This window comes from Symphalangus syndactylus, chromosome 14, assembly GCF_028878055.3.
Source record: "Symphalangus syndactylus isolate Jambi chromosome 14, NHGRI_mSymSyn1-v2.1_pri, whole genome shotgun sequence".
Classification (NCBI taxonomy): Eukaryota; Metazoa; Chordata; class Mammalia; order Primates; family Hylobatidae; genus Symphalangus; species Symphalangus syndactylus.
In genome coordinates this window covers 54,545,269-54,565,051 of record NC_072436.2, presented here as the reverse complement: position 1 = coordinate 54,565,051, position 19,783 = coordinate 54,545,269, and the positions used below count along the sequence as shown (strand labels likewise).

General features: G+C 47.4%; 1 protein-coding gene and 1 pseudogene across 1 annotated transcript; one reads left to right on the top strand and one right to left on the bottom strand.

The window, feature by feature from the left end:
• Window positions 1-941: 941 nt before the first annotated feature.
• On the bottom strand, window positions 942-3,694 carry LOC129462970 (probable ribosome biogenesis protein RLP24; annotated as a pseudogene).
• A 5,472-nt stretch (window positions 3,695-9,166) lies between these two features.
• COX5B (cytochrome c oxidase subunit 5B) lies at window positions 9,167-11,452 on the top strand. Its single transcript, XM_055241898.2, has 4 exons — window positions 9,167-9,459; window positions 10,353-10,426; window positions 10,606-10,705; window positions 11,254-11,452. Exons 1-4 carry the CDS (start codon window positions 9,198-9,200, stop codon window positions 11,364-11,366), a joined length of 549 nt encoding a protein of 182 aa, XP_055097873.2. The 5' UTR covers window positions 9,167-9,197; the 3' UTR covers window positions 11,367-11,452.
• The last annotated feature ends 8,331 nt before the right edge of the window (window positions 11,453-19,783 follow it).

Below are 19,783 nucleotides of genomic sequence, written 5' to 3'. Positions count from 1 at the left end.
CAAGGCAGGTGGATCACCTGAGGTCAGGAGTTCGAGGCCAGCCTGGCCAGCTTGGTGAAACCCTGTCTCTATTAAAAATACAAAAATTAGCTGGGCGTGGGAGCACATGCCTGCACTCCTAGCTACTCGGGAGGCTAAGGCAGGAGAATCACTTGAACCCAGGAGGTGGAGGTTGCAGTGAGCTGATATCACCCCATTGCACTCCAGCCTGGGCAATAAGAGCGAAACTTTGTCTCAATAAGTAAATAAATAAATAAATAAATAAATAGAAATAGTTACAATGAAAGCCAGGTGCAGTGGCTCACACCTGCAATCCCAGCACTTTGGGAGGCCAAGGCAGGTGGATCACCTGAGGTCAGGAGTTCGAGGCCAGCCTGGCCAACATGGTGAAACCCCGTCTCTACTAAAAATACAAAAATTAGCTGGGCATGGTGGCAGGCGCCTGTAATCCCAGCTACTCGGGAGGCTGAGGCAGGAGAATCACTTGAACCCAGGAGGCAGATGTTGCAGTAAGCTGAGATTGTGTCACTGCCCTCCAGACTGAGCGACAGAGCGAGACTGTCTCAAAAAAAAAAAAACGAAAAGAAAGAAAAGAAAAAGAAATGATTATGAGCATTTTTTTTTTTTTTTTTTTTTTTGAGGCAGGGTCTTACTTTGTTGCCCAGGCTGGAGTGCAGTGGCATAATCACAGTTCACTGCAACCTAGACCTCCTGGGCTCATGGAACCCTCCCACTTCAGCCTCCCCACTCTTGAGATCCCCACACCCCCACCCCAAGTAGCTGGGACTACGGGGTACACCACCACATCTAGCTAATTAAAAAAAATGTTTTATAGAGATGGGGGGTCTTGAACTACTGGCCTCAAGCAATCCTCCCACCTCGGTTTCCCAAATGCTGAGATTATAGGCATGAGCTACCATGCCCAGCCTGCAGTGAGACTTTTAAGAGACATTTTCCATGTCCACAGCCTACTGTAATTGCTGTGCCACTTTCTCTTCCAATTGCTTTCCTTTCCTGCAAGAGGAGCTTGAATAAGACAAATGTTTTGCTTGACTTATTTGATGTCCTGGATTTTCTGTAGCTCTTTATTTTTCTTCAATCTGTTCATTATACATTTAGCTTGGCGTTTCTTTTTTTATTATTTTAAGTTCTGGGATACATGTACAGAATGTGCATGTTTGTTACATAGGTATACATGTGCCATGGAGATTTGCTGCACCCATCAACCCGTTATCTAGGTTTTAAGTTCCTCATGCATTAGGTATGTGTCATAAGGCTCTCCCTCCCCTTGCCCCCCACCCCCTGACAGGCCCCAGTGTGTGATGACGTTCTCCTCCCTGTGTCCACATGTTCTCATTGTTCAACTCCCACTTATGAGTGAGAACATGTGGTGTTTAGTTTTCTGTTCCTGTGTTAGTTTGTGGAGAATGATAGCTTCAAGCTTCATCCATGTCCCTGCAAAGGACATGAACTCATTCTTTTTTATGGCTGCCTTTTTTTTTTTTTTTTTTTTGAGAAAGAGTCTCACTCTGTGGCACCCAGGCTGCAGTGCAGTGGTGTGATCTCAGCTCCCCGCAACCTCCGCCTCCTGGGTTCAAGCAATTCTCCTGCCTTAGCCTCTTGAGTAGCTAGGATTACAGGTGTATGCCACCACACCCAGCTAATCTTTGTATTTTTAGTACAGACAGCGTTTCACCATGTTGGCCAGGCTGGTGTCGAGCTCCTGACCTCAGGTGATCCACTCACCTTGGCCTCCCAGAGTGTTGGGATTACAGGTGTGAGCCACCACATCTGGCCATCTTGGCATTTCTGTTTAATCTTTTCAGCTCTCTTCGTTGCATCAATAGTTTTATTCCACAGGGCTTGCTGGTGTTTGATAGGTTCATTTCTAAGTTTTTCGAACTCAAATGAATGATCCACTGTAAGTTCTTTGCCAGGAATGTTTTGGTCCACTTGACCTTGCAAGAATTGCATCTCTTTTAAAGTTTTTATGACATTTGGGTTTTCAAAATCTGAACACATTGTAGTTGTTGAGAGCAAACATCATGCTGTGGCCAGAGTAGATGAGCCCCAAACAGAAAGACCACTTTTGATATACATGTTGAACCTTTGTAGGTCCCCACCGACCACAAGCCAAGTTTGAGAGGAGTCTTTTTTTTTTTTTTTTTTTTTGAGACGGAGTCTTGCTCTGACGCCCAGGCTGGAGTGCAGTCGTGCAGTCTCAGCTCACTGCAAGCTCTGCCTCCCGGGTTCACGCCATTCTCTTGCCTCAGCCTCCCTAGTGGCTGAGACTACAGGCGCCCACCACCATGCCCGGCTCATTTTTTGTATTTTTAGTAGAGACGGGGTTTCACCGTGTTAGTCAGGATTGTCTCGATCTCCTGACCTCGTGATCCGCCCGCCTTAGCCTCCCAAAGTGCTGGGATTATAGGCGTGAGCCACTGCACCCGGCCCTTTTTTTTTTTTTCTAACCATGTAGGGAGATGATTTGAGCTCATGATCTCTGATGTCATTTTTTGGAGGGGAACCTTCTTAAAGGTTCCTTCACTGAATCTTCTGCTCACTGATCAGGACTGTTGTTCGAGACAAATGTTCATTCAGAGGATGTGTCCCAATAACTCTGCAGATTCATTCACTTATTTCTTGACTGTATACCCATGTGTATGTGCTGATCTATAATGTCTTCCCCTTGGCTTACAAAAAAATAACATCATTGTCTCCATGCAGTCAGTGAGATTTATGGAACACTTACTATGTGCTAAGCCCCATGCCAGGCACTTGGATAAGGGATGAATATGTTCTTGGGGGTCCTTCCCTTGAGGAACTCACACTTAGGAGGAGGGAAAGGTGGACCCACAGGCCCCTAGAGCACCAGAGGCATCAGAGCCACCTCCCACGTCTCACTTGTTGCCTCAACTAATACCCTGCAAGGTGAACCTTCCTTGCTTGCTTGCTTGATGCTTGAAGTGTACAATTCAGTGGTTTTTAGTATATGCACAAGGTTTTGCATTCAACTCTCAGATGAGAACGCTTGTACCCATCAGCAGCCACTCTCCATCCCTTTTACCCAGGCCCTGGCAACCACAAATCTACTTTCTAGCGCTATGAATTTGCCTATTCTAGACATTTTGTATGAAAGGAACCATTTGGTGGGCTGCAGTGGCTCGCGCCTGTAATCCCAACTCTTTGGGAGGCCCAGGCCGGTGGATCGCTTGAGCTCAGGAGTTCAAGACCAGCTTGGGCAACTTGCTGAAACCGCATCTGCACAGCAAGTACAAAATTTAGCTGGGCATGATGGTATGTGCCTGTAGTCCCAACTACTTGGGGAGCTGAGGCGGGAGGATTACTTGAGCCCAGGAAGTTGAGGCTGCAGGACTCCAGCCTGGGTGGCAAAGTAAGATCCTGTCTCAAATAAAATAAAATAATTAAAAATAAAAATAAAAGGAACTCTACAATATGTAGTCTTTTGTGTCTGGCTTCTTTGATTTACTGTAATTTTTTAAGGCTTATCTATGTTGTAGCACATACCGGTACTTCATTCCTTTTTATGGGTGAATAATATTCCATTGTATGGTTGTTTCATGTTTTGTTTATCTGTTCATCAGTTGATAAATCTTTGGGTCATTCCCACCTTTTGGGTATTGTGAATAATGCTGCTATAAATATTTGTGTACAGGTTTCTGTGTGAAGACATTTTCAGTTCTGTCCCTGTGTATGCCTAGGAGTGGAATTGCTGGGTCACATGGTAGCTTAATGTTGAACTTTTTTAAGAGCTGCAGGCCGGGCGTGGTGGCTCACGCTTGTAATCCCAGCACTTTGGGATGCCAAGGCGGGTGGATCATGAGGTCAGGAGATCGAGACCACAGTGAAACCCCGTCTCTACTAAAAATACAAAAAATGAGCCGGGCGTAGTGGCAGGCACCTGTAGTCCCAGCTACTCGGAGAGGCTGAGGCAGGAGAATGGCGTGAACCCAGGAGGTGGAGCTTGCAGTGAGCCGAGATTGCGCCACTGCACTCCAGCCTGGGTGACAGAGCGAGACTCCGTCTCAAAAAAAAAAAAGAGCTGCAAAGTTGTTTTCCCAAACAGCAACACAACTTTATATTTCCATCAGCAGCATATGAGGATCTGATTACCCCATATCTTTGTTAACATTTATTATCTTTTTTTTTTTTTCCAAACAGAGTCTCACTCTGTCCCCCAGGCTGAAGTGCAGTGGCATGATCATGACTATGGTCCAGTATAGCCTCAACCTTCCAGGGCTCAGGTGATCCTCCCACCTCAGCCTCCCAAGTAGCTGTGACCATAGGTGCACGCCACTGCACCCAACTGATTTTTGTATTTTTTGTAGAGATGGGGTTTGCTGTGTTGCCCAGGCTGGTCTCAAACTCCTGGGCTCAACCTGTCTGCCCACCTGGGTCTCTCAAAGTGCTTGGATTATAGGCATAAACCATGGCACCTAGCCTTATCTGTCTTTTTTATTTTAGCCATCCTAGTGGATATAAAGTGGTGTCTCACTGTGATTTTGATTTGCATTTCTCTGATGATGAATGATGTTGACCATATTTCCATGTGCTTATTGGCCATTTAAAAACATTATTATTATTATTATTTTAATAGAGATGGCATTTCGCTGTGTTGCCCAGACTGGTCTCGAACTCCAGACCTCAAGCAATCCACCTGCCTTGGCCTCCCAAAGTACAGGCGTGAGCCACCATGCCTGGCCCTATTGGCCATTTGTATGTCTTCTTTGGAAAAATGCCTATTCAAATACTTTACCAGCTTTTTTTTTTTTTTTTTTGAGATGGAGTTTCACTCTTGTTGCCCAGGCTGGAGTGCAATGGCCCGATCTCGGCTTACCACAACCTCCGCCTCCTGGGTTCTAGCGATTCTCCTACCTCAGCCACCCGAGTAGCTGGGATTACAGGCATGCACCACCATGCCTGACTAATTTTGTATTTTTAGTAGAGATGAGGTTTCTCTATGTTGGTCAGGCTGGTCTGGAACTCCCAACCTCAGGTGATCTGCCTACCTCGGCCTCCCAAAGTGCTGGGATTACAGGCATGAGCCACTGAGCCAGCCTTTTTTTTTTCTTTTTGAGATGGAGTTTGCTGTGTCGCCCAGGCTGGAGTGCAGTGGCGTGATCTCCGTTCACTGCAAGCTCTGCCTCCCAGGTTCACGCCATCCTCCTGCCGCAGCCTCCTGAGTAGCTAGGACTACAGGCACCTGCCACCATGCCCGGCTCATTTTTTGTATTTTTAGTAGAGATGGGGTTTCACCGTGTTGGCCAGGATTGTCTTGATCTTCTGACCTCGTGATCCGCCCACCTCGGCCTCCCAAAGTGCTGGGATTATAGGTGTGAGCCACCACACCTGGCCCTTTTTTTTTCTTTCTTTTTTAAGAGGCAGGATCTTGCTCTGTTGCCCAGGCTGGAGTGCCATGGTACAATCATAGATCATTGTAGCCTCAAATTCTTGGGCTCAAATGATCCTCCTGCCTCAGCCTCCTGAGTACCTAGGACTACAGCCAGGTGGCACCATACCTGGCTTTTTTTTTTTGCTCTTGTCGCCCAGGCTGGAGTGCAGTGGCCCAATCTCGGCCCACTGCAACCTCCGCCTCCTGGGTTCAAGTGATTCTCCTGCCTCAGCCTCCCGAGTAGCTGGGATTACAGGTGCCTGCCACCACGCCCGGCTACTTTTTGTATTTTTAGTAGAGACAGGGTTTCGCCATGTTGGGCAGGATAGTCTTGAACTCCTGACCTCATGATCCACCCACCTTGGCCTCCCAAAGTGCTAGGATTACAGGTGTGAGCCACCCTCGCCCGGCCAATTTTTAAAATTTTGTAGAGATGGGGGGTCTCCCTATGTTGTCTAGGCTGGTCTCAAACTCCTGCGGTGTGGTGGTTCATGCTTTGTAATCCTAGCACTTTGGGAGGCAAAGGCAGGAGGATTGCTTGAGGCCAGAAGTTTGACACCAGCCTGGGCAACATAGCAAGACTCAGTCTCAACAACAACAACAACAACAACAACAACAACAACAAAAAGACAATGAAACTAAGGCAGAAAGAGGTTAGATAGTGTGCCTGAGTGGTTAAGCCCAATTCACATCCCTGAGGAAGTACGAATGCTCAGTAAACATCTGAAAAGGTGTTTAACTGCCTTAGAGTTCAAGGAGCTTAAATGTAAACACCAACAGCACTAATGGCATTCATTTTTCTTTCATCCAGTGGGGCTAAATTTGCAAAGGTTTGGAGGTGGGGACTGATACTCACATGCTCTACTGGTGGGTGCATGAATTGCTCCAAACTTTGGGAAAACAATCTGGCAGAATGTATTATTAAAATGTTTAGCACATACACCCTTGACCCTACTCCTCAGAAACAAAACCTCTGGAATATAAAGTTATATGTACAAAGATGTGCACTGCAGCATTGCACGAGAGGCAAAAAACTAGAAGCCTTCGGAATATTCATCAAGGGAGAATGGCTGGGCACATTACAGTACATTCACAGTAGGGAATATTCTGCAGCCATCACATAAGTTAAGATCTAGATGTATTGCTCTGAAGGGATAGCTACAAAATATATGTATTTTTTTGAGCCGGACTCTTGCTCTGTCGCCCAGGCTGGAGTGCAATGATGTGATCTTGGCTCACTGCAACCTCTGCCTCCCCGGTGCAAGCGATTCTCCTGCCTCGATCTCCCGCATAGCTGGGATTACAGGCGCCCACCAATGCTCCGGGCTAATTTTTGTATTTTTAGTAGAGACGGGGTTTTACGACGTCAGCCAAGCTGGTTTTGAACTCCTGACCTCGGGTGATCCGCCCGCCTCAGCCTCCCAAAGTGCTAGGATTACAGGTGTGAGCCACCGCACCCAGCCTACAAAATATTTTTTAATGAAAGAAGCAACTTACTAAAACTTTGTATAGTAGTTATGTTTTTATATTTTATATTCATATATGCAGTGATGCTGAATAGGAATTTTGCAAATCCAGGGGGCATGTGGCAATGGCTGAAGATATTTTTGGTTATCAGGTCAGGAAGGTGCTAATGACATAGGGTTAAATCCTACAATGCACAACCTCCCTCAAAGAATTATCAACCCAAGATGTCAGTTGTGCTGAGGTTGAGAAACCCTTGCATAGGGAATGGAAAAAAAGGATAAGCACCAAACTGCTAGCTTTTTCCTTATATATCTGTGCTGTTCCACTTATAATGTACATTTATTTTGACAACTAAAAATTATCCTGTAAAAATAATAGTAAGTTTATTGTGCTGGCAAAGAAATGATGGAGCAGAGGTGGCAGACTGTTCCCCAAGCCAACTGTTTCCAAAGGAGACCCGAGGGACTGAGTGTGAGTTGACAGTGGTGGGAGGTGGAAGCAGGAAGGGATGCGCAAGGACATCTGGGGAGCCTGGACCTGACCTTGGAGCTCACTCACACAATCTAAATAATCCCAGAGTGAGGCTGAGGTTTTCCTGAGTTGGATGAGGGCCTGCAAAAATTTCCTATTATTAGGCAAGCCTACTATGAGAGTGAGAAGCCTAAACTCAATTTCCATTTTATAGCCTGGAGTAAACCATTTCTGGTCAGGCAGCAGGGAATCATAACATATCAGAGCTGAATACCTCACTGGTTTGCTGAGGGGCAAGTTAGTAGGTGTTCCTCAGAAAGGGTTTTGTGGTCAATTAAGACAAGGAAACTCTGGCTTAAACTGCAGGTAAATTAAACAAGAGGTCTTTACTGCAAGCCTAATCAGAGCGTTTATTATGCTAGTGTCCATCTCCAAAAGGGTGGTCATCAAATGCTGGACTTCCCTGTCTTGACCAAGTCCTTTTTCTTGAGATCATGTCTTGAGACTTGGATGCCATGCAATACACTTTGGGAAATACTAACCTAGTTGAACGACAGTTTTACTAATGTAGAAATGGTGGCCCAAAGGATAAAAAGTGGCTGAACTAGCTGGTGGGGCTACTTTCCAGACCAATGCTTTTTTCTCCTGCCTAACACCTTAACCATAGTTGCAAATTAACTATAGATCCTTGGGGAACATTCCTCAGAATTTTTCCCCAATTCAATTTGGAGGGGTTGCAGTGGAGGTGAGGGAGAAGGGAGTAACAGTGAAGCCATTCAAAGCAAAAACCACCTTTAAATAAATTTTGGCCTTAGAATACAGGTTTTTGTTTTTTTTTTATTGGTGGAGGGGGCACCCAGGAAGACCAGACGTGCTCCTGTGAAGCAATGCTCCACCATGTCCTTTTGAAAATATCGTAGCCTGCATGAGATAGGTGGGAGCACCTAAGCCTTCAACTCTCCCCAAGTTGCCTCCAATTGACCTCACTGGGCCAGGAGAAGCCCTATAAACTGGTTTTGTATATTCTATACAAGTAGTAAATTTACTAAAATTACTGGATCCTACTATATACCAGACCTCTGCAAGGCATTGAAGATTCAATGATGAGCATAATTCCCACTCTAAAGGGATTTTTCTGTCTGGTAGGGAAACTCAGATACCGCATGCAGCTAGCATGTCACAGGGCTATACTGACTAAAGCTCACCCTAAGAAATTTGCACATCTTAGCCTATGGGCAACGGGAAGCTATGGACGTAAGAAGTTTTCCGTTTCAAACAAGGAACTCCAGTCACAGCAGGCTCTGACTCCATTTCCTATTATCAACTCCCCTTCCTACTCCTCCTCCCTTAGCCTCGAAAAGAGTGGCCACTTCCTCCACATCACCAGGGCCTTGGTCCTGGTAGGGGGTCCCGCCCCGGGCCCTTTCCTCCTCCCCAGGCCGGGACCTCCGCGCCTCCCACACACAGTACAACTCTAACAGGAAACTGGGCCAGGACTGCAGGTAGGTCCCGTCCAATGCGACACGCTCGCGACGGCCCACGCACTGCCAGGAGAACCAGCCCTGCCACTAACCAGCCTAGTAAGGAATGCAGTGATCTTTAGGAGCCCACTTCTAAATTCAAATCATTTGGGGTTCACTAAGTCTCTTCACAGACGGGGACTTCCATCAGCAGCCTCCACGTTTGCTGAACACGACTACGGGGCCAGACCCATAGGAACTCCAATGCGGTTCAGCCGCTGAACTCCAGGGACCAAAAAGACTTTCCCACCTCCCAGTGTTATTAAAGAGCAAACCCGCCCCCAAGCCTCAGCCACTACGCGGTGCAGAAAGACGCAGAGCTGGGCATGCGCAGTTCCCGCCCCCGCCGCAGTCTTCGGAGTGGGCGGGCTCCAGGGCTGGGACGAAGCGGAAAGCTGACCGAGAGGAGAAAGAAGCCCGCCCCCGGAAGTCCTGCCTGTCTCCGCAGCTTGTTCCCGGAAGTGCTGCTGCTAGTCACGGACGCAATGGCTTCAAGGTTACTTCGCGGAGCTGGAGCGCTGGCCGCGCAGGCCCTGAGGGCTCGCGGCCCCAGTGGCACGGCCGCGGTGCGCTCCATGGCATCTGGAGGTACTCGGGTCGCCGGGCGTGCCAGGGACCAGAGTGTTGCCCTCCCAGGGTGGTCCCAGGGCGGCAAAGCGGGGCGGGCCATGCAGCTTCTTGAGGTCCCAGTGGCCGCTTTACGGTCCCCAGTGCCTCAGGCTCTGCAGGCATCTCCCTGTAATTCTGGACCGCTGCTCCTGCCGCCCCCCTAACTGACTCCGCTGCGAAAGTATCCTAAACGGAGGTGCCGGGTGACCTTGGGAGGGACCGGGACTGCCACCAGGATGGGGAGGGGTCCGGCCTCCCTTCAAACCTGCGCCCACCACAAGCCGAGTGGGTTCTACATGCTTTTAGACAAATGTCGACAAATTGGCCTCGGTGGTTGGAGAAAGAAAAGCTCATAGGCCGGACGCGGTGGCTCACAACTGTAATCCCAGCACTTTGGGAGGCCGAGGCGGACAGATCCCCTGAGGTCAGGAGCTCAAGACCAGCCTGGCCAACATGGTGAAACCCCGTTTCTACTAAAAATACAAAAATTAGCCGGGCGTGGTGGCGCATGCCTGTAGTCCCAGCTACTCGGGAGGCTGAGGCAGGAGAATCGCTTAAACCCGGGAGGCGGAGGTTCCAGTGAGCCAACATCGCGCCATTGCACTCCAGCCTGGGCAACAAGAGCAAAACTCCGTCTCAGAAAAAAAAAAAAAAAAAAAGAAAAAAATAAAGCTCCCCCTAGTGCTGCCGCTTGTGTGGATGGGGACTTGGTGGTTCTTAGGGGACCATGGATATTAGTAGCCTTTAGGAGCTTGTGAGCCCGCTAAAACTTATACAGAAGTTTCAGTGCAGCATTTTCCTTGATCATTTCTGTTTGTAGTTTTTCTATCAGTCATTTCAGTCAGCGTCATAATTCACATATCTTCCTTTAGGTGGTGTTCCCACTGATGAAGAGCAGGCGACTGGGTTGGAGAGGGAGGTCATGCTGGCTGCAAAGAAAGGACTGGTAAGGAGAAACTCCCTTCTGTGTCTTCTGTGTAACTTATGGCCTTGAATGTGTTCGTAGTGGTCTCCTCTCTGGGAGTATTTGATCCAGGAAACTTAGCTTGGAGGAACAGTCCCCTGAGCTTCTGGCAGGTAGGGCTTATTTGGCCTAATGGTTCAATTCTTGTTTTTTTTTTTCAGGACCCATACAATATACTGGCCCCAAAGGGAGCTTCAGGCACCAGGGAAGACCCTAATTTAGTTCCCTCCATCTCCAACAAGAGAATAGTAGGCTGCATCTGTAAGTACCTCACCTCTATTTTTTATCCACTTGCTTAATATATCCTACAATAGTCTATAAGCTGCCTCAAATCTTCAGTGTGTGAGTGCATGTTGGTAAGTTTCTCTAAGGGTCTTGACCCTCTGAAGCCTCATTATGCCTGATAGTTCATCCTTACTGGAAAGAAGTGCAGCACAGCGGTAAGACTGGCTCACTGGGAGTGCGGCATGAAGGAGTACCCACCCAGCAAATATTTATTGTTCTACTGCTTCTATGCCAGGCATCATTTTAGACACTAGGGATACATACCAGAACGGACCCTGCTTTGCATTCTACATAGGCAAGGGAATTGTTAAAATTTACAGTGACCTTGATACAAGGTCAGTTTACTCATAGGTGAACTCAGAGCCTCAATTTCTTCATCTGAAGAATGGGAGGAGGGCTTGAACTGACCTCTTAAGATATCAACCATAATCTTACTTGTGTATCAGAGATGTCTGAGGAAAAGAAATTCATGTTGAAAGTCTTTCTAGGTTGGATGACCATAAACCACCTTTTTTCCCTTTTAGGTGAAGAGGACAATACCAGCGTTGTCTGGTTTTGGCTGCACAAAGGCGAGGCCCAGCGATGCCCCCGCTGTGGAGCCCATTACAAGCTGGTGCCCCAGCAGCTGGCACACTGAGTACCTGCACTAAATTACTCAAAATGTGCTGTAAAGTTTCTTCTTTCCAGTAAAGACTAGCCATTGAATTGGCTCCTTCTCCCATAGATGGCTGGTCTTATTTCTTTCCTGTATTCTTTGGTAGGCATGGAATATTCTTATTTTGGGAATAGCTATCTGTTAATGCTAGCTTGCCATCCACTTACTGAAAGTGTATAACCAGTGTATAGTGCTTAGATTAATAATAAGAATAGATCGACAACCCGTAATGCAATGAATGGGACCACTTGGTATGAGAGAAAGGGGCGGGCTGAGGAGTCAGGCTGACTGGACTTAAAATATTGGCTCCATCATTTGGCTCTATCCCTGTGGACATGTTCTCTGGGGGTCAAGTACAACTACAAAAAGGTAAATACCTTATGAGGTGCTTAATATGTAAAGAGCTGAGTGGATAGTAGGTCCTCACAGTATCATCATAGAGACAGGGTGGCCTTGTGAAGAGAGTTTTGGGGATTTTGAAGTCTTGAAGGACCCAGGTGCAAAGTAAGAATTCATGGGGATACCAGCAGCAAAATTCAGAATATGGAACAATTTCAGAAGTCACTGACCATGTTTCTTCAAATGAATTGCAAGGAGTGGGGGGAAAAGGTAGGGAGAACATGTGGAGAAACAGATAAGGGAGATACCAGTCAGCAGCATGCACACCTTGTTTAGATCTTGATTTGAAGACAATTATAAAGGAAAAAAAATTGAGAAGAATTTGAACTCTGGATATTTGATATGTAGACATTTACTACCCTTTCAGGTATTTATGTAGTTTTTTTTTTTTTTTTTTTTTTTTATGCTTGAGATACGCACGGGAATAAGGGAGGGGAGAAATGCCAAAAAAGCCCACTTTAGCTGCTTCATACCTGTGACACCTTGGGACAAGTTAAAATCTCAAAAACCTCTTACCTACAAAATGGAAATACCTCTTCATTTTGTGTGGAGACTAGCCAGAGGTGGCTTCAGTTACTATCTTCACAAAATTGGTCCAAACTAGGTATTTCAGTGGGAGCTGATAGAGTCAAAGCCCCTTCCCCTCATCTTGCCCATCCTGAAGGTGTAGTCAAAGCTATTGCTTCCATCCTTGTTCATGACCTGTGTCCAGGAAATGCCCAAGCACTGACCTGCCATTTGAGGCCCTTTCCTCTGGGAAGGGGAGCTCTCAGATAACCCTATGTGAAATCTAACCCCTACACGCCCACGAGATTAGTCTGTGCTGTCACTAAGCCCTCCTGTGTGGCTGGCCTGCCTTCCCTTTCCACATCTCTTCCAACTCAAATTCTGCTGAGGGAGATTTTTGACTCCCCACATCATTAATCCAATCTGTTTTCTCCCTTATCTCCAAGTCTGCTTTTCTTTTTTAAAATTTAACCAATTTACTTGTAAAGAAAAATTGGCTGGGCATGGCGGCTCATGCCTGTAACCCCAACACTTTGGGAGGCTGAGGTGGAAGGACCACTTGAACCCAGGAGGTCGAGGCTTCAGTGAGCCATGACCGTGCCACTGCACTCTAGCCTGGGTGACAAAGCGAGACCCTGTCTCAAAGCAAAAAAAACAAGCGGAAAGAAAAATCTCCAGTACGTTTCCAGACAGTGGCAGGCAGAATAATGATCCCCCAAAGATGTCCACGTCCTAAATCCCTAGAATCTGTGAATATATTAGGTCACATAGCAAGAAGGAATTATGACTACAGATGGAATTCAGGTTGCTAATCAGCTGATCTTAAAATAGTTATTCCCAGATTATCCAGGTGGATCCAAAAAGCACAAAAGAGGCAGAAGAGAGTCAGAGATGTGACTCAGAATGGTTGGAGAGATGCAATGGTGGTGGTTTTGAAGACGGAAGGGGTCCACGAGCCAAGGAAGGCAAGTAGCCTCTAAAAGCTGGGAAGGGCAAGGAAATGATACTCTACTCTTCAGAAAGGAGTGAAGCCCTGCTGACACTTTGACTTCAGCCTAGTGAGACCCACATTAGACTTAGGAACCGTAAGATAATAAACTTGTTTTTTTTTTTTTTGAGACAGAGTCTCGCTCCGTCACCCAGCCTGGAGTGCAGTGGCATGATCTTGGCTCACTGCAAGCTCCACCTCCCGGGTTCAGGCCATTCTCCTGCCTCAGCCTCCCGAGTAGCTGCGACTACAGGCGCCCGCCACCACGCCTGGCTGATTTTTTTTTTTTTTTGTATTTTTTTAGTAGAGATGGGGTTTCACCGTGTTATCCAGGATGGTCTCGATCTGACCTTGTGATCTGCCCGCCTCGGCCTCCCAAAGTGCTGGATTACAGGTGTGAGCAACCGCGCACGGCCATAAACTTGTGTTATTTTAAGCCACTAAGTTTGTGAGAATTTTCTATGCCACCAATAGGAAAAGAATACACAGATCAATAAATCCAATCCCTGAGTCAGTAGGTCTCATATTTAGCTGCACCTTAGAATCACCTGGGGATCTTTTACAACTCCCAGTGCCCAGGCCACACCCAGACATTAAAACAGTATCTTGGGGTAGGACCCAAGCATCAGAAGTTTAAAGTTCCACAGGTGCTTCCAACAGGAAGGCTGAGAACTGCTTCAGGCTAACCATATGGAATAGCTCGCTTCCTTGCCTCATGGTAACTGGGAGCCCTAGTGGTAGGGGGGAAATACAATGTTCCCCACTAGGAGGACAAAACTTTTGCATTTGGGTAGAAGTGGGCTCCATCTGAACCTCTGGCCACTTAGCAGCTTAAATTGGATCCCATCTCCACTCACCAAGGAAGAATATAAGCCTCACTCTAACTGTATTAAACTCCTTCCAAGTACACAATGAGGAACTTTTTCCCAGGGCCATTTGAAAGTAAGGTGATCTGATGCCCCATCACACGCATGCTTATTTCTTACAAAGACATTCTCTTAATATGCACATGACCATCAAAATCAGGAAAGTACGATTTATATATTTCTACCATCTAATCTTCAGACTCATTTAAGTTTTGCTAGAAGTTCCAATAATGTCTTCTATAGCAAAAGGAGCCAACTCAGAATCACGTGTTGCCCTTAGTTGTTCCATCTGGAACAGTTCCTGTTTTTCCTTGACTATCCTGACCTTGATACTTTAAGAATTATACCAACAACTTGGGTTTGTCTGTTTCACACTGGATTCGGGTTATGCATGGTGGGCAAGGGATGCTGCACCCTTCCTGGGAGGCACATGATACTGACTTGTCCACTGCTGAGGAGGTTCACTTCCGTCACTTGATGAAGCTAATGTCTGCCAAACTTCACTGTGAAGTTGCTCTTTATTATCTTATGAGGCAATACTTAGAAATGTCAATACCTTGTTCCTCATCAAACTTTCAGCTTACTAATTATCAGTATGGATTCATGCTTTCTTATTCAGTGGATTATAATTCATGGCTATCATTATTTATTTTTTGATGTTTAATTTGTTCCAAATTTGGCTAGTGGGAACCTCTTCAAGCTGGCTCCTGTGGCCTTTTGACATGCCCCTATCATTCTTTGAGCATTGTTTTTTTTTTTTTTGAGATGGAGTCTTGCTCTGTTGCCCAGGCTGGAGTCCAGTGGCGCAATCTCGACTCACTGCAAGCTGCACCACCCGGGTTCATGCCATTCTCCTGCCTCAGCCTCCTGAGTAGCTGGGACTACAGGCACCCGCCGCCACGCCCGGCTAATTTTTTGTTTTTTAGTGGAGACAGGGTTTCACTGTGTTAGCCAGGATGGTCTCGATCTGTTGACCTTGTGATCTGCCCGCCTTGGCTTCCCAAAGTGCTGGGATTATAGGCGTGAGCCACTGTGCCCGGCCTCTTTGAGCATTTCTTTTTATTTTCTGGAATAAAATGTTCCAGGCTTGTCTTCCAGGCTGTGAATAAACCCATGAGGAAGCTGCTATTATTACCATCCCCATAATAGAGATGGGGAAGCCTGGGGACAGCTCAGGAATACAGAGCTAGCAATTTCTTGTGGCAAGATTGTGAACCCAGACCATAGCTCCAGACCCTGAGCTCTTTTCCCCCACCCCAAATTTTAAATTATTATTTTTGAAACAGGGTCTTTGTCACCCAGGCTGGGGTGTAGTGAGTGGTTTGTTCATAGCTCACTGGAACCTCGAAGTCCTGGGCTCAAGCAATCCTGCTGCCTCAGCCTCCCAAAGTGCTGGGATTACAGGCATGTGTCACCACACCCAGCCCAATTTTCTATTTTAAAATAATTTTAGACTTACAGAAAAATTGCAAAAAATGGTAGAGAGTTCCTACTTAACCTTCACTCAGTTTTCCTTAATGTTAACACCTGGCAGTACCATAGCATAATTATTGAAACCAGGAAATTAACACTGATGCAGTACTATGGTCTAACCAGCAGACCTTATCGGGATTTTGCTGGCTTTCCTGGTAAGGTCTTTTTTCCAACCTAGGATCTCACATTGCACTTGGTCTTTCCTTGTCCCTATGACCTGCCATGAATAGACAACTCTATTCATTTGTAGACTGCCCTCAGTTTGGGTTTGCCTGCTGCTTGCTCCTGGTTAGATTGAGGTGATGCAAGAATACCACAGGCAATCTACCCGCCCGCCCATCATCTGGGAAGTGAGGAGCGCCTCTGCCCGGCCGCCCCGTCTGGGATGTGAGGAGCGCCTCTGCCCGGCCACCCCGTCTGGGAAGTGAAGAGCGCCTCTGCCCGGCCACCCCGTCTGGGAAGAAGTGAGGAGCGCCTCTGCCCGGCCGCCCCGTCTGGGAAGTGAGGAGCGCCTCTACCTGGCCGCCCATCATCTGGGAAGTGAGGAGCGCCTCTGCTCGGCCGCCCATCGTCTGGGAAGTGAGGAGCGCCTCTGCCCGGCCGCCCATTGTCTGGGAAGTGAGGAGTGCCTCTGCCCGGCCGCCCGTTGTCTGGGAAGTGAGGAGCGCCTCTGCCCGGCCGCCCCGTCTGGGAAGTGAGGAGCGCCTCTGCCCTGCCGCCCCGTCTGGGAAGAAGTGAGGAGCGCGTCTGCCCGGCCGCCCCGTCTGGGAAGAAGTGAGGAGCGCCTCTGCCCGGCCGCCCCGTCTGGGAAGAAGTGAGGAGCGCCTCTGCCCGGCCGCCCCCTCTGGGAAGAAGTGAGGAGTGTCTCTGCCCGGCCGCCCATCGTCTGGGAAGTGAGGAGTGCCTCTGCCCGGCCGCCCCATCTGGGAGGTCTACCACGGAGGCCAGACGCAATGTGGGGGCTGGACGTGGTGGCTCACGCCTGTAGTCCCGGCACTCTGGGAGGCCGAGGTGGGTTGATCACTTGAGGCTAGTTTGAGACCAGCCTGGCCAACATGGCGAAACATATGAAAAATACAACAGACAAACCAACCAACCAACCCAGCGACAACAAAACAGGTCTACCCTGGAGTCATACTCTAATTTTTTCTATTTTCCTCCCTTTCTGATCTTTTATCCCACTTTTTCTTCCTCTTCCTTCTCCTTCTTCTTTGTCAAATAGAGGATTGAGTTATTATCATTGATCCATACAAAGTCCCTCTCTCATTTATTTTCTTTAATTCCCGCTCCCCGTTTCTATTCCCCGTCTTCCCATGTGCAACCTTCCTAATATGTTTGATATGCATCTTTTTGTTTGTATGTATTTTTAGAAAATGTTTATTGTTTTGTATGCAAAAAAAATTAATAAAAAAAATATGGAAAAAAAAAGAATGCCACAGGCAAAATCAGGCCCCTCTTAGCATCATCAAGAGACAATGACTTATGGCCGGGTCCAGTGGCTCACGCCTGTAATCCCAGCACTTTTGGAGGCTGAGACAGGCAGATAACTTAAGGTCAGGAGTTCGAGACCAGCTTGGCTAACCTGGTGAAACCCCGTCTCTACTAAAAATACAAAAATTGGCTGGATGTGGTGGTGAGCACCTGTAATCCCAGCTACTTGGGAGGCTGAGACAGGAGAATTGCTTGAACCCAGGAGGTGGAGGTTGCAGTGAGCTGAGATCTCACCACTGCGCTCCAGCCTGGGCAACAGAGACTCCATCTCAAAAAAAGCAAAGAAAAAAAGAGACAATGACTTATGGCTGGGCTCGGTGGCTCATGCCTGTAATCCCAGTGCTTTGGGAGGCTGAGGCAGGAGGTGTACTTGAAGCCAGGAGTTTGAGACTCACCAGGGCAATACAGTGAGACCCCCATCTCTACAAAAAAATAAGAACTAGTGGTGTGTGGTGGTGCACACCTGTAGCCCCAGCAACTTGGAGGCTGAGGCAGGAGGATCCCTCGAGCCCAGGAGATGGAGGCTGCAGCAAGCCGTGATCGTGCTGTTGCATTCCACTCCAGCCTCCACAACAGTGAGATCCTCTTAAAAAAAAAAACAGAGACAATGACTTATTACTGGAGATATATACTCTGATTATTTGGTTAAGGTAGTATCAATGTTTCTCCACCATAAAATTACTATTTCTCCTTTTGTAATTAATAAGTTCTTGTAGAGGGATAGAGACAACAAAAATGTCTTTACTTTGCCCACTGATTTTTGTCTCTATTCTTAGCTGCAACAGTGATCACTGTGGTGTTTCCTCAGTGGTGGCTTTCTTTTTCCACAATTCTTTTGACATCAACTGTAATTTTACCATAAGTGAGAGCTGTCCCTTCTTCCCCATGTATACATTTATTCAGTTATTTATTTGCATGAGTATGACTCACACGTATCTTATGCCATGGCTTATCATCCGTTACAGATTTGAGCATTGGGTGCCCCTTCTAATTGTTTCTTGTGTCCTTTAGACAAGCCCTTCCCTTTTTCACTTTCTTACTTTATGGTACCCCAGACTATTCCAAGCTCATCTATTATTTTCCCTGTTCCAGGGAATTGTCCCAGGGGAAATGTCATGTCCCCTACTAGGAGGACCAAACCTTTGCTCTTGGATGGAAGTGGCTTCTATCTGAGCTTAGCTTAGAAAATGGAGCCCATCTTCCCTCACCAAGGAAGAACACAGGCCTCACACTAATAGTATTAAACTATTTACAAGTACAGAATAAAGAACTTTTTCCCAGAATGGTATTTAGAAACCAAGATCTGGACACTGTATGTGCTCATTGCTATTGTAGTGTCATTGCTTCCAGACCTTCCCAACAGACAGGGCTAGGAAATGCATGTGTATGTTCTAATGCTGGCTCTCACACACAGATGTGTTTATTTCGGTATCTATCTATGTATATTAAAACCATGACTTCATATTACCTCCAACTCCAACACAGGCTTCATTTCAGCTGTACTACCCTCCTCATCTGTAGCTTTTTCCAACAGTGAGAAGCTGGCAAAGTCTGAGCACTTAAACCTGCCAGAAGAGGGGGCACAGAGGATGGTGCTTTGCCTTAAAGGACAAGATTTTGACAGGCACAAGCGAAGGTCATTCCCATGGAGAGAACAGCACGCCCGAAGGCTAGCAGGCAAAGGACATGAGGGGTAAACCTAAAACAGGGAACAGATCTCAAGAGGCCTGAGTCAAACACAACATGTGGCTCACGAAGGTGGTTTTACCAGCATCACATCAATTGTTTCATGTCACCAGGCAGTGGAGAACCACTTGACACTTTGGAGTAGTAGGTGTCAGAACCAATATTATCTGGGCTTTAGATCCACGAGCAAATAGATTGGGTGGCCAGGGAATGGAGCTGTGGTCATAAGCTACGGTGGCAGTGACTATGCTGGAAAAAAAAGGACCAGTGGGAAAGGTACCACAGAAGAACCACACAACCTGGTGACTGACAGAGTGGAAGAGACAGGGAAGAGGAAGGTGTTGATGGATAAGGCTCTAACCTGGGAGGCAGGGAGCCAGTGGTGCCATGAACAGAGCCCCGTGGGAAGAACTGGTCTGGAGAGTGCCCTAACATGGAGTTCTCTGTGCAAATTCTGCTTTCCCTTTGAGGGCCAGTGCAAGCCTAACTGCCCTGTGACCACAAAGCCTCAAAAAAGCCTTGGCAGACAGACCTCAGTACTCTCCCTACTCCTACCTCATCTCCTCAGTCCTGGGCCTGCCCTCGGCCCCCCACAAACCCCAACTGCCTACAACACACTGCTGTGGTCACCATCCTTCTATGGCTGGCCACCCATCTCCCAGGACACAGCTAACAATCCTCCACGTGCCAGCTCAACCCACCTTTTTGGTTCATCTCACACAATGGTCACAGACCACTGACGCTTCACTGCTGACTGGGCATTGGGTCCCTGCCTTCCTCTCCAGCCCCACAGGTCCCAGGTGCTTCTTTGGGCTCTCACATCTGCATAGAATGCCTTCCCCCTCTCTGGCTAACCTCTGGGCCCTTGCAAGTCGGCCTGCCCCACCTGTTGGGCTATGCACCTAATGCCTTGGCCCCCACAACTCTGTACTAAAATGGCCCATCTGTCTTACTCCCTTGACGTGTGTATTTGTTAGGGCAAGGATATA

What these genes read in the sequence shown, in the direction of transcription:
- COX5B (XM_055241898.2), top strand. Translation starts at nt 9,198, where the DNA reads ATGCGCAGTTCCCGCCCCCGCCGCAGTCTTCGGAGTGGGCGGGCTCCA. An exon ending in TGGCTGCAAAGAAAGGACTG is followed by an intron (nt 10,427 to 10,605) that starts GTAAGGAGAAAC and finishes TTTTTTTTTCAG; the next exon opens with GACCCATACAATATACTGGC. An exon ending in GAGAATAGTAGGCTGCATCT is followed by an intron (nt 10,706 to 11,253) that starts GTAAGTACCTCA and finishes TTTCCCTTTTAG; the next exon opens with GTGAAGAGGACAATACCAGC.